At 40.7% G+C, this 13,836-nt stretch overlaps 2 protein-coding genes across 7 annotated transcripts in view; one reads left to right on the forward strand and one right to left on the reverse strand.

Moving 5' to 3' along the window:
• The window catches only part of LOC119248645 (cytochrome P450 2G1-like), a 343,966-nt gene that overhangs the window by 251,959 nt on the left and 78,171 nt on the right, over positions 1 to 13,836 (forward strand). The gene's annotated exons all lie outside the window — the stretch shown is intronic.
• LOC119248644 (cytochrome P450 2B4-like) overlaps positions 7,121 to 13,836 on the reverse strand; it is a 15,188-nt gene continuing 8,472 nt past the window's right edge. The window contains exons 8-9 of the mRNA XM_037515518.1: positions 13,440 to 13,581; positions 7,121 to 7,347 (exon numbers count right to left, since the gene is read on the reverse strand). Coding sequence (XP_037371415.1) covers positions 7,121 to 7,347; positions 13,440 to 13,581 — 369 coding nt within the window. The remainder of the gene's footprint in view (positions 7,348 to 13,439; positions 13,582 to 13,836) is intronic.

Consider the following 13,836-nt stretch of genomic DNA (forward strand, 5'->3'; position numbering starts at 1 on the left):
TCAATAAAATTTTAGCTATCAGAATCCAACAATGTATCCATAAGATAATTCACGACGACCACGTAGGATTCATTCCAGGGACACAAGGATGGTTTAACATCCGAAAATCAATGTTATCCAACACATCAACAAAAAGAAATATAAAAACCATATGATATTATCAATAGATGCTGAGAAAGCTTTCGACAAAGTGCAACACCCATTCATGATAAAAGCCCTTGAAATTCTTGGGATACAAGGAACATACCTCAACATCATAAAGGCCATCTATGACAAGCCAACAGCCAGTATCATTCTCAATGGTGAAAAGCTGAAAGCAATTCCATTAAGATCTGGAACAAGACAAGGATGTCCACTCTCACCACTGCTTTTCAATATAATACTGGAAGTCCTAGCCAGAGCAATAAGACAAGAGAAAGACATCCAAGGAATCCAAATAGGAAAAGAAGAAGTCAAACTATCACTATTTGCAGATGATATGGTAATATACATAGAGAACCCCAAAAACTCCACAGAAAAACTAATTCAACTCATCAATCAGTTCAGTAAAGTGGCAGGATACAAAATCAACACGCAAAAGTCAGTAGCCTTCCTATACACAAACAATAAATCTGAAGAAGAAGAAATCAAAAAAACCATCCCTTTTTTTATTGAAACAAAAAAAATCAAATATTTGGGAATAAATCTAACAAAAGAGGTAAAGGACCTATACAAAGAAAACTATAAAACACTGTTAAAAGAAATAGAAGAAGACACAAAGAAATGGAAAGACATCCCCTGCTCATGGATTGGAAGAATAAACATTATTAAAATGGCCATCCTTCCAAAAGCAATATACAGATTCAGTGCTATTCCAATAAAAATTTCAATGTCATTCTTCAAAGAAATAGAACAATTATTGATGAAATTCATATGGAATCACAAAAACCCCGAATAGCCAAAGCTCTCCTGAAAAAAAAAGAAGGGAATGGAGGCATCACACTCCCAGACTTCAAACTATACTACAAAGCCATAATCATCAAAACTGCATGGTATTGGAACAAGAACAGACATACAGACCAATGGAATCGAATAGAAAATCCAGAAATAAACCCACAGATTTATGGTCAACTAATCTTTGACAAAGGAGCAAAGACTATGCATTGGAGCAAAGAAAGTTTGTTCAATAAATGGTGCTGGGAAAACTGGGTTGCTACATTCAAAAGAATGAAGCTTGACCACTACCTCACACCATACACAAAAATCAACTCAAAATGGATTAAAGAACTAGACATAAGACCTGAAACCATAAAATATAAAAAAATATATATATAGAAGGAAATATAGGCAAAACACTACGTGATTTGCACATCAAAGACATCTTTACAGACACATCACCCAAAGCAGTGATAGTGAAGGCAAAGATAAACAGCTGGGACTACATCAAATTAAAGAGCTTCTGCACAGCAAAAGAGACAATAACAAAAACAAAGAGAAACCCCACCAACTGGGAGAACATTTTTGCACCCAACACTAATGATAAAGGACTGATCACAAAAATCTGCAAAGAGCTGATGAGACTCAACAACAACAAAGAAAATAACCCAGTCAAAAAATGGGCAGAAGAGCTAAAAAGAAACTTCTCTGAAGAGGAAATGCAAATGGCCAACAGGCATATGAAAAAATGTTCAACATCACTTGTCATCAGGGAAATGCAAATCAAAACTACCATGAGATACCATCTTACACCAGTGAGAATGGCACATATTAAAAAAACTAGCAACAACAAATGTTGGCGAGGGTGTGGAGACAAAGGAACTCTCCTGCACTGTTGGTGGGAGTGCAAACTGGTCCAACCACTGTGGAGAGCTGTGTGGAGATTTCTGGACCTACTAAACATAGAGCTTCCATATGATCCAGCAATTCCACTCCTAGGTATTTACCCAAAGGACATAGAAACATCAATTCCAAAGAACACCTGCACCCCTATGTTTATAGCAGCACTGTTTACAATAGCTAAACTTTGGAAACAACCCAAATGCCCAAAAATAGATGACTGGATCAAGAAGATGTGGTACGTATATACCATGGAATGTTACTCAGCATTCAAAAAAGATAAACACATGCAATTTGCAGCAACATGGATGGCACTGGAAGGGATCATGCTCAGCGAAATAAGCCAAAAAGAAAAAGAAAAATACCGGATGGTCTCACTCATAGCAGGAATCTAGAAAACTTAAATAAGGGACCAGGAAAATGAATAACCATAAGAAAGTGAAAATCAAAATCAACAAACAACTATGAACCAGAGACACTTTTAGGGGGGCGGGAGCGGGAGGGGAGGGATTGGGGTCAGAATGGGGGGGCTGCAATTGTATGGGGAATATAAAAATAAAATTATTTAAAAAAAAGAAGCCTTGTAATGATTCATAAAGTTGATTACACTAGGAGTTTCTAGGTAGAAAAAAGTTCTAATAACTGATTACTGGGAAGCAACTGGTCTCTAGCTGCAGGCCATATAGATAGAGGAGTCTCCTGATTTTGTAACCTTGGCGGATAGGGATGTACCAAGGACTATTAGCTGTCTTAAGTAGTTGTTTAGGCTGAAATAATGAGTTTAAGTTTTAATTATCTATTAACTTTAAAGGTCGCTACTTTTCTCAAAACGCATAGGCGCCAAAATGGCCATGGGAGAGGAATGTACTGATTGTTTCTGTTTTGCTTCTATGCATACAGTGATGTAATCCCACTGCTTGCCTTAATGTATAAATAAAGACCCGCTGAGACCCTCAGCAGGAGATACTTGCACCAGAGAGAGTGTTTGTGTCTGCCTCACTCCCCTTCCCCTCAGCCCTCATGTTTGGCCGATGCCTCTCATCCATTCAGGGACACCTGACCTGACATTTTGCCAAAGCTGGTCTTCGGCGCTCTCCCCCTAACAAAATGAGGCAGAAAGTGATGATTTGACAGATTTTCCTGGTTGTCTAGAAATTTGATGAGTGAATCTGCATCTGGTAATGCACCCTGCATGGGTGGGGAATCAGTGATTGCTTGTCAACAGTAAATCTTTAGAGCCATCTGTTTTTTCTGACTGTAGAGGTGAATAATATGAAAAGGAAGTTTCAATGATAGCTTCTGCATGTCATTCTTCTGTTATCAGAAACTTTACATGTTCCCCAGTTAACAGGTATCGAGGTGCGAAAATCATCTTCTATGGTTCTTTTAATACTACTGGAGTTATGTGAAGAAATGCTAAAGGACATTTTATTTTATTTCAAATAGTGTGAATTAATAAAGGCAAAAGGATAGGGAGGCATTTTTATTTATGATTTCAAGTATTAACCCATAAATTACATAAATTATACTGTTAGTATGAAATTCTGGTAATCATCAAATTGACAGTAGATTGTGAAGTGTTTTGTGATTTTTATTTATTTTCAACCTTTTTTTTTTAAGATTTATTTATTTATGTATACAAGAACTGAGGTATAGGCCAGAGGTGTAGGGAGGGGTGGTGGTGAGAGGATTCACCAGAGACAGAATGGGGAACAGAAAAGCCAGACTGACTGAAATACACTGCTGAGGGGAGCAGCTGGCGGGACAGGAGAGGTCTGCTGTGCCATGTGCGTAGCTCTCTGGCCGGGGATCGAACTTGCAGTGGCTGCGGATTGCTTCATAGGTTGCATCTTAACCCCTTGTGCCACCAGGGAGACCCTGTTTTCAACTTTTTATTTTAATTTTGGGGGTTACATTTTTGCTCTTCCATATCTCCAGCATGTCTGTTCACCCTCCACCAAACCACCTGTGTCATTACCCCATCTGCTTCCTTCTCTTTGGTGATTTTTAATACACGTGGACATCTACAAGGCAGTGCCTTATTGGTTGTTTGAGAAATATCCAAGTTCTTAGAAATTGCCAAACATTTCATTTCTAAATCCTGAGAACACGCCAAGGTGCTATAACATGGCCAAATGCCGAGTGAATTGTAAAATAAATACTTGGTGAAGAGTCCAATGCAACAATAAATGATTTCTTAGGTCAATACATTGGTAAAATGACTTGCAAATCACAAATTATTTATCAGCGACCCTGCGTATTTTCTAACTAACTTTACAAGGTAAGGTGGTTTAGCATTTAAAATACCGAGAATCCTGAAAAGTGTTTGGAAAAGTTGAAGAACCATGTAAAAAAAAAAATGTTCTTTAAAATTATGAAGCACCCTGTACATGGTTTGAACGGTGCAAAACTACTTAATCCATTGTAAATTATTTTGTAACTCATAAAGTGATTTGTAGACACTAAGATATGTGTCTGCCAGGTGACAGCTTCAGAATTACAGCAGAAGCATCACAACACTCTGTTGTAACAAAAGTGTTAGAAAAGAGAGGAGGCCAAGAGTATCAGGCTGAAGCCCGCTTTATTGTAAGTCCAGGATGTGACGTACTCTCTGCAGGCCAAGAGTCGCACCCCAAAATGGAAGCATGGGTCTTTATAGGGTTAGGCGACTGGCTGAAATTTTTGGTTTAGTGAGGGGGTCTCTTCTGCCTGAGGGGGTCTGCTGGAATTGTTTACTCTTGTCAGCTTTGTCTCTGATTCTGCTTATCTCAGGTTCCCTGGGGCCTGGTTTTATGGGGGGCCTGCAGTGTGCTCTCTTTAAATAGCATAACACCTCTGGTGTTACAGCCGTGTTTATTCAGGGCTTCAGGGCTATATCCCCAGGCACAGAAACACTTGAGCTGAAAGCCCATGCAGCTGGTGGAGAGCATATTTATACAGACAAAAGGCGGCTAGACTACTTTATGCAAAGGAGGTTCTTGGTGCAGTTCTGATTGGTAGAAAATCTGCCAAGTGGTGATTGGTCTAATTTCAGTTCTGGATGTGGCTTGTCAGTATGGCGTCTTCCTCTGCTCACCTCGTGCCCCTACAGACATGGGCATCTATAAGGTCTTTGGATCTGACCTTCAACAGCCTCTGTCTGGTTGTTACCCAGACCTGGAATGGCTCCCTACTCACTTTCCTTTTTAATTTATGTAACACATGTGTCAACTGGAGAGAGTTTGATATATGGCAAAGGGTTTTCTAATGTTCCAATCACTGCGGGAGATCATGCAAATTTTACAGCCAGTGCAAATAGCATTCTCTTCCTCGCCCATCTCATGTTGTGATGTGGAGACTTCGGTCACAAAAAGTTGTATTTCTGATACAGCCTTCCATTTGTAACATGAGAGTGATGGAGAAAGGAGAGAAACCTTGGAGGTCTCTGTACCTACAGAAAGAGTAAGAGAAGAGGAGTGGGGAGGTCCTGACACTGACATATGCTTACTAGGGTAAACTGCAGGTCTGGGTTTGCAGTCATAAGGATTGGGATGAGAAGGTTACGAGAACAAGCTGATAAAACAATCTAGAGGTTGTCTAGTAGGATAGATTAGGTTGCTTGAACCCATCTCATGGGGAACCCATGAGTTGCAGGGTGGAGCAAAGCTTCCTGAGAGTGACAAAGTGGAAACCTTACTGCCTCCCATGACCTCACCTTGGAAGTCACACAGCTTCCTATGTTCCCATATGCAGCCAGTCCTCCCAACTCCCCTCCCCAGAAACTGACAGAAATTGTATTTCTCTGCTCATTTAAAAGTAGATTTGGCCACATAACTTGTTTTGGTCATATGAAATATAATTTAATATGATTGTTATCCTTATTATTGAAAGGGGCGCTTTTATTATGTTGTTGCTGCTGCTGCTGCTGTTATTTGTGGACTTATAGTGAGCCCTGGACCTGACGTGAGGGTGAAAGAAATCAGATATGGGGGACTGTCATGTCCATCATGCAGTAAATCTTTAATTTTTTAGTGCTCTTTTATACACTTTTTTAAGTGCAGCAAGTGTAACATCAAAGCATACCATATAGTGACAGTATATATGATTGATTATTCTGCTTTCTTACTATTATCTATTTCAGACAGTAGGGTGCCAGGTGGTTAGTTCTCAAGCACATAATCTTATCGCCCCCTACCTAGAGCATGGGAACTTCGCTCATTATTTCTTGTTATTCTAAGACTGTGGAGACGTAGAGGCCTGACTCCCCGCAGGTCACATTCCGGGCACTCAACACCAGGTCTGGTCACTCAGAGGTGTTCCTCTGAGACGCATGTGTTTTCACATGCCTTTGGGACTCAGGTTAAGGCCCTTCTGCTCACTGTGCGGGGTATCTCCCAACAGTTATTAAAATAGAGAAAAACTCAGACCTGCAAGATGGTCTCAATAGTTAAAGAGACAGAGCCTCAGAGACTGACGTTCACAGAGAAGTAAAAGTATGAGAAAAATGGTGAGAAGGAGAGAGAAGCAAAATGGATTTCTCTGTACAATGGATTTTATTCAGCCGCAAAAAGGAATGAAGTATTGATACATGTTACAACATGGATGAACCTTGAAAACAGGATGGTAAGCAAAAGAAGCCAGACACAGAGCCACTTAACATAAGCTTCCGTTTATTTGGAACATACAGATAGGTAAATTCATAGATTCAGAAGAAGCGTTCTTTCCAGGGGCAAGAGGGAGGGAACACTGTTGGGACTTCCCAATGGGGTAGAGGTCCCCATTTGGAGTGATGAAATAATTTGTAACTAGAGAGAGACAATGTACAGACAACTGTACACTGTGGGAATTAGTGGTTAATTCCATGTTACATTATTTTCATTTCAAAAAAAGTTCTGCGAAGTAGAAAATATGACACAAAAGTAGAAGAACTTGATTTTTATCATTCTGTTGCAGGGGAAGGGATCAGAGAAGTAAGGGAAATATTCGGGATTCACACAGCACATGCTGCAAGTCCTTTCAATACAAGAAAGGAACACAAGGATGTGAATGTGGGACATAGAAAGGGAAGAGAGAGAGAGGGTGGTCTCCTGGTCCTGCTGCTGCTGTCCTGGGCACTCTTGGATCTAAATCTTTCCCTCCTCTGGCCTCAGTTTCCCTAACTGTGTGACGGGTATCACTAAGTTATGGAAGGTCTTAGTTTCCCCTCAGTCAACAGAGAAGACCTTCTGGGGATGGTGGCTACAGCAGCAGGTGGAATGGAGGGGCAACCACAGAAAGGACTTTCCACAGGGGAGTGTGAGGGTGGATTCAGGAGGCCTTCCTGCATTCACTCTGCAATCACTCCTGAGGGCATCTGCCTTGTTTCGCCCCCTCCCCGGGGCAGGAAGCAGAGCTGGAAGTCAGGGGGCACTTTCCACATCCCATTAACCCCCCGTATGAGTTCAATATCTTCTGGGGCCTTGGAACATCCCAAGGAGAAGTTCTGTAGAATCATGGTCAAGAAGAGGAAGAGCTCTGAGCAGGCCAAGCTCTCTCCCAGACAGAGGCGTTTTCCTGAGGGCATAAGGCTGGGTGTCATTGTGGGGATCCCAGGCAGCCCCACCCCACTGGGCGGTGGTATTTTCATGTTATTTGCACATATTTACATACAAGATGTTTCTGCTCCTATTCTTGTTCTGAGTGCGCATAATAGTATGAGTGAGAGTTTGCACTCGTGTGTGTGTGTGTGTGTGTGTGTGTGTGTGTGTGTGTGGTGTCCCACTTCCTCCCAGCCTAATCCATTATCTTTCCATATTCTTTTTCACTAGGTCCTTATTCTAGCATTGTCTATCTTTATCTGGGTATCTCTGCTTAAGTGTATTCTCAATTAAACCAGTTCATGAGAAAGTATGAAAACTGACACAATTTCTGCTAGGGTATGCAGGTATGCCCTGGGTATGAGGTGCTATGAGCAAGAGGTGAGAGGTAGAGGGAAGCAGAGATCTCCGTGATCCTGTTCTGGACTGACGTGCACGAGGCAGCCACCATTCCTGTAAGGGCTGTTGAAACATTGCATCATCTGAATAAGTGGATATGAAGCCACTGCTCTCAGCTTCTCAGAGGCCCCACTGGTCTGGCCAACCTGGTGCCTGTTCCAGCCCCCAAACTCTGCCCAGGGTCAGCAGCTAACTCTGCCATGTGGAGACAGAGCAAGAAGGGGGCTGTCTGCAAGCCAGGAAGAGAGGCCCGCCCATGCTGCACCCTGACCTCAGGCTTCTAACCTCCAGAACTCTGGGAAATAATTTTTTGTTGTTTAGGCCAACTAGTCTATGGTATTTTGACTTACGCAAAGAGGTTCCATGAACAATAACAACAATCTCCTCTCATGTTTCTTAGAATAAGTAAGAAATATGCAAAACATAGTTAAAAAATTAAACTGCGAGGGCCTCCCCAGTGGCACAGCGGTTGAGGGCTGGGTTGCAAAGCTGCCTGCAGCCTCTGCGGCGCTCGTTTGATCCCCGGCTGCAACCCGGCCACCGGAGTAGGGTCCCACATGGTGTGCAGACCTCTTCTGCCACCCGCTGCTCCCCTCAGCAGTGTGCTTCGGTCCTTCTGCCTGCTCTGCTCCCCACTCTGGCTCTGGTGAATTCTCTCACCCTCCTGCGCTTCTGACTGTACCCAGTGCTTGTATAAATAAATAAATAAATAAAAATAAATCTTTTAAAAAAAAAATGAAACAGCGAGGTGTCACCAGGAGAGACAATGTTAATTCCATGGCTAACTATCTTTTTGCCTGGAATATCTTAAATTTTTAAACTTGTCAAAGCTATCCAAATTAATTTACAAATTTAAATTAAAACTAAAAATCACAGTGGGTTTTTTTTTCAGACTTTAACAAAATAACTATAAAATGCATGTGGAAGGGAAAGATATGTTAGAAGAACCATCAAACTGTCTGAAAAAGAAAAGTGATGGAAGATGAATGTCTGTAAAATATTAAAATATATTATACAGGTATAATAATCCAAACAGTATGGTATAGCTAGAATAAGAAAAGATAAAACAGTATGAACAATGTGGCTAAGGACCAGCATATATAGACCAGAAGTAGACCCCTATGGAGATTTAAATTTTTAGTAGAAAGAGGTCTGGCTTCAGAGGTTCCCTGCTTGGCTCATGGGAAGGTGATTTAAAGTAATCCAGAAGGGCACTGGGTTCAGAGTATCCTATGACTTGGGGGAAAACTAGAGCACCACCTGGACATTGGAGACCAATGCTGACCATGATAGAAGAGATGCTGAGAAATTCAACACTATACAACAAAAGGTGAATGGAGACAGGAATCTGGAGATGGGTTTCTAAGCACCTGGAACCAGAAGTTAAATCCCACACTCCAGTGTTAGGGCAGAATGGGGGGAGCTGGTTGGTGTGGAAGCACACTTTTAACTGTGGGGAGACACTTGTGAAGGTGTTGGGGTGAGCCAGGTGGGCAAGGTTCCCAGTAAAGAAAACAATGTTCAGAAAGGCTGACCCTCCCTACCCTACTTGGGACTTGAGCTGAAATGGTGAAGAGACACTGAAAGTCTGGGCTGCATACTATAGAGACATGGATGAGGAAACCCAGAGAGGAGAGCTATCAGTGGTTAACACAGGCATGAGCTGCCCCTGCACAACACTTTTACCACTTTTGACCAGACTCCTTGCAGGTTCCTACCTCACCCCAGAAATAGCAGCCGCAGATTAGTTTTCCCTGACCTACAGCGCCATCTACTGCAAAAGTGGAAGTTCTGCACCCAGAGGACATGAGAATAAAGAGGACCTAAAAAAAACTGAAAAGGGGGACAAAGAAAAATAGAACACTTGGTCTCCTGAGTGCTCACGGGATTATTTCACCACAGAGGAAAAACAAATCTCCAAGAAGCCAACTACAAAGACATTAAAGGTCTTTTCTTCTTCCTGTGAGATACAGAGTTCAAAATTGCCATAAGGAAATTCAAAGAAATGGAAGAAAACGCAGAAAAGCTGATCAGTGACACACAAGAAAGCTCAGAAAAATAAATGAATACTCTGAAAAATAAAATTATAAAACACAAGATAGAAATTGAATCTTTAAATAAGAAAAGAATGGAGATGCAGGATGTAAAAAGATTCATAGGGGAGAGTGAAAACTCTGGAGAAAGTTATGGAATTAGAATAGACCAAACGGAAGATTGAATCAGTGGCCTCAAAGATGATAATATACAAAGAATCCAGATGGAAGAAGAAAGAGAAATATGAAGCAAAAATGAAGAAACACCTTGAGAATTATCTGGCTCCATGAGAAAAGGCAATTAAGGATAATGGGAACATCAATTCCAAAGAACACCTGCACCCCTATGTTTATAGCAGCACTATTTACGATAGCAAAAAAAAAAAAAAAAAAAAAAAAGGATAATGGGTATTCCAGAAAGGAAAGAGAAAGAGAAGGGAAGAGAGAAGTTGTTCAAAGAGATAATAGAGGAAAACTTCCCAACTTCCCAAACCTGGAGAAGGAACTGAATATACAACTCCATGAAGCAAAAAGAACACTTGGTTACCTAATGTAATGAGATCTACACACATATTCGTGAAACTTCCAAGAGTTCAAGATAAAGAAGATTGAAGCTGACTAGAAGGAAGAAGTAGATAGCCTATATAGCTACCCCTGAATTCTCTGAAAAACACTATGGGCAAAGGGAGAATGTAATGACATGATCAAAATACTTAAAGTAAAAACTGTCTGCCAAGAATACTCCATCCTACAAGATTCTCCTTCCTATATGAGGGAGAAATAAGGCTTTCTCAGACAAACAGAAGCTAAAGGAGTTTGCAAACACTAGACCTTCTCTCCAAGAAATGTTGAAAGGAGCTCTCATAGCTAAATAGAAGGAAAGAACACCCACAAAGAACTGAACAAAGAAATAGATAGTACAAAACAAAGGACAAATTGGCAGTAGCAGACCGTAGTATATCAATAGTCACCTTAAATGGCAATGGACTGAACAGACCAATCACAAGGCACAGAGTAGCTTCATGGATCAGAAAACAGAATCCAACTTTCTGCTATCTCCAGAAATATACCTGAGTTCCAAAGATAAGTATAGACTGAAAGTAAAGAGTTGGAAAACAATCCTATAAGCAAATGGGACCCAAAGAAAGGCAGGGACAGCCATACTTATCAGATAAGACAGATTTGCAGCTAAAAAAGATAACAAGGGACAGAGGCACTATGTAATGATTAAGGGAACAATACATCCAGAGACATAAATTTGGTGAATTTCAAAGGAAGGATCCTCAAAGTAAGCAAGGCAATTACTAGCAAATCTGGAAACAGACATTAGGAAGAACATTTGTAGTTTGGGACTTCAACACCCTGCTTTCACCAGTAGGCAGATCAACCAGACAAAATAAGAACACAATAGCATTAAATAAAGAATTAGGACACATGGGCTTATTAGTTATGTATAGGGCATTTAGGATAAAAACCTTCAAAAGATTGAAGGTAGAGGAACATACATGAACATAATAAAGGTCATACATAAATGGTGTTAGAAAATGGGATAGCCACGTGCAAAAGAAAAAAACTGACCTCTATCCCACACAATACTAAAAAATTAACTCAAAATGGAGAAAAGACTTGGAGGTAAGACTTGAAACCATAAAGTATATAGAAGAAAACAGGCAAAAACACTCCACGCCATAGGCTTCAGAGTTGTCTTTGTGGATTTGTCAACACCAAGGAAAAAAATTATAAACAACTGGGACTCAGCATACTGAAACACATTAAACTAAAAGGCTACTTCACAGCAAAAAACAAACCAACAAACAAAAACAACTGTCACTAACATAAAAAGACACCCTACTGAATCAGAGAAAACACTTGCACAGCATACATTGACAAGGGACTGATATCCAAGATCTACAAAGAACATATAGAACTCAGTCAAAAGAAAACAAATAACCCAATCAAAAACTGGACAGGAGTGCTAAATAGGCACATCTTCCAAAGAAGACATACAGATGGCCAACAGGAAAATCAAAAGATGTTCATCATCATTTATCATCAGGGAAATGAAAATCAAAACCACAAGGAGGCAACATCTCACATGTGTGAGAATGGCCCATTTCACAAAGTCCGAAAACAACAGGATATGGAGAAAGAGGATCCATTGCATGCTGTTGGTGCACTGTTGGGCACATAGACTACTATAACAGTGTTGGGCACTGTTGGGTCCAGCCCCTTTAGAAAACAGTATGGAGATTCCTCAAAATGTTAAAAATGATTCTGCTGTATGATCCAGTAATTTCACTTCTAGGCATCTATCCAAAGAATGCCAAAACGTTAATTCAAAGGAATAGATACTCCTGTGATCATGCAGCATTACTTACAGTATCCAAGCTATGGGAACAACCTATGTGACCAAAGAGAGAAAAGTAGATTAGGAAGATGTGGGCTATTTTTCCACACAATGGAAAACTAGTCAGCTCTAGAAATGATAAATTCTTGCCTCTTTCAACACTAAGGGTGGAAATGGAGGGGATGATGCCAAATGAAATAAGTCAGAAGGAGAAAGACAAATATTGGATGGTGTCACTTACATGTGCAATATAGAGAATTAAACAAATGGTCAAATCAAGCCAAATCAATAACAAACTCTAGAAATGACTGTTGATCATCAGGTACCGCAGGGCGAGTTGAGTAGACAGAGTGAGGAGGGAGACACTGGACTGGGATGGAGGACTCTGGGGGTTTTGGTGGTAGAGTCTTCAGTAACAACATCTAAAGGGATGATCCTACACCACTAATTCAGATACAATGTTGTAAATTAATGTTCCCTTGGTAAAAAAAAAAAAATTAAAATAATTTAAAAACAAAATGTTAGGGTATGAAAATTTCAAGTCAGAGGCTAAAAGTTGAACTATGGCAGGTGGTTGAACCAGGCACTTGCTGAACACTCCTTAAAATTTCATCCCCAAGTAACTCCTGGGTCTCACTACTCCCAAGCTTGGATTTTAGCAACTGACTAATAAAAAAATAACGATGAATTTCCCTTGTATTCTGTTCTCTTTCTACCTTCCTGCCTTCCTTATTTCTACCTACTTGTTGGCTGTCCTCTATCACCTATAAGATAACTATGTATCTAGTGCTATCCATCCTCTACCTTACATAAGCCTACATAATTAAAATTTGGGTCATGAATTATCAAATGATATTCATTTTCAAATTTATTACTTTCTTGTTTGTATAAAACCTAGAAAAAAACAATAAAGTTAATTCAGTTTTGAAAGAAAAGCTGAAAGTGCCTTTTCCAAATCTTGGCACATGGCAGGATTCAAAAATGATTCACTTGTCCATTTGTGTGTGTGTGTGTGTGTGTGTGTGTGCGCGCGCGCGCATGTGCAGGTGTGCACATATCACAACTTGATCTATATCATCAGTTTAGTGTTCGCTTTATTCCCATCCACCTGCTGTCTTTCCATCCTGCTCAAATTACTTTTCTCTATAGATGTCTTGTATTTACTTTCCTCCACAATTCTCATCTTTTCCAAAAATTCACCCAGCACTTGGACTTGAACAAAGGGAACAAGTCACACACAGAAGAGGGGATGAGCAAGCATTCACATTGGGGGAGGAGGGCCCAGCTTACCCATGGAGAATGGAATGAAGGCTTTCTGCTTCCGGAAGTTGCCCTCGGCATCAAGGAAGTGACCAGGGTAGAAGGTATCTGGCTTCTCAAAGTAGTGTGGGTCACGGAGGACGGAGCTCATAATGGGACAAACACGAGTGTCCTAAGAGGGTGTCAAAGTCAAGGGGACCCAATAGTCATTGACAAGGACTGGTGGATCAATTACAGGACTCCCACTCTTGATGATGAGCTTCACCTGCTGTGTGCTGTGCGGTTGATGTAGTTGATATTGAAATAATTCCGTCTCATTTGTTTAATAGTTGAGTCCCTAACCATCCAAGTATCCCAACAGCCTTCTCCAAAGACCCCATTCCAGCAGTAATGTGATGGCTTGAGGTCCAGTGGGGAACTAGATATT

Source organism: Talpa occidentalis, unplaced genomic scaffold (assembly GCF_014898055.3).
Source record: "Talpa occidentalis isolate TD23 unplaced genomic scaffold, MPIMG_talOcc4v2.1 talOcc4.17, whole genome shotgun sequence".
NCBI classification, from domain to species: domain Eukaryota; kingdom Metazoa; phylum Chordata; class Mammalia; order Eulipotyphla; family Talpidae; genus Talpa; species Talpa occidentalis.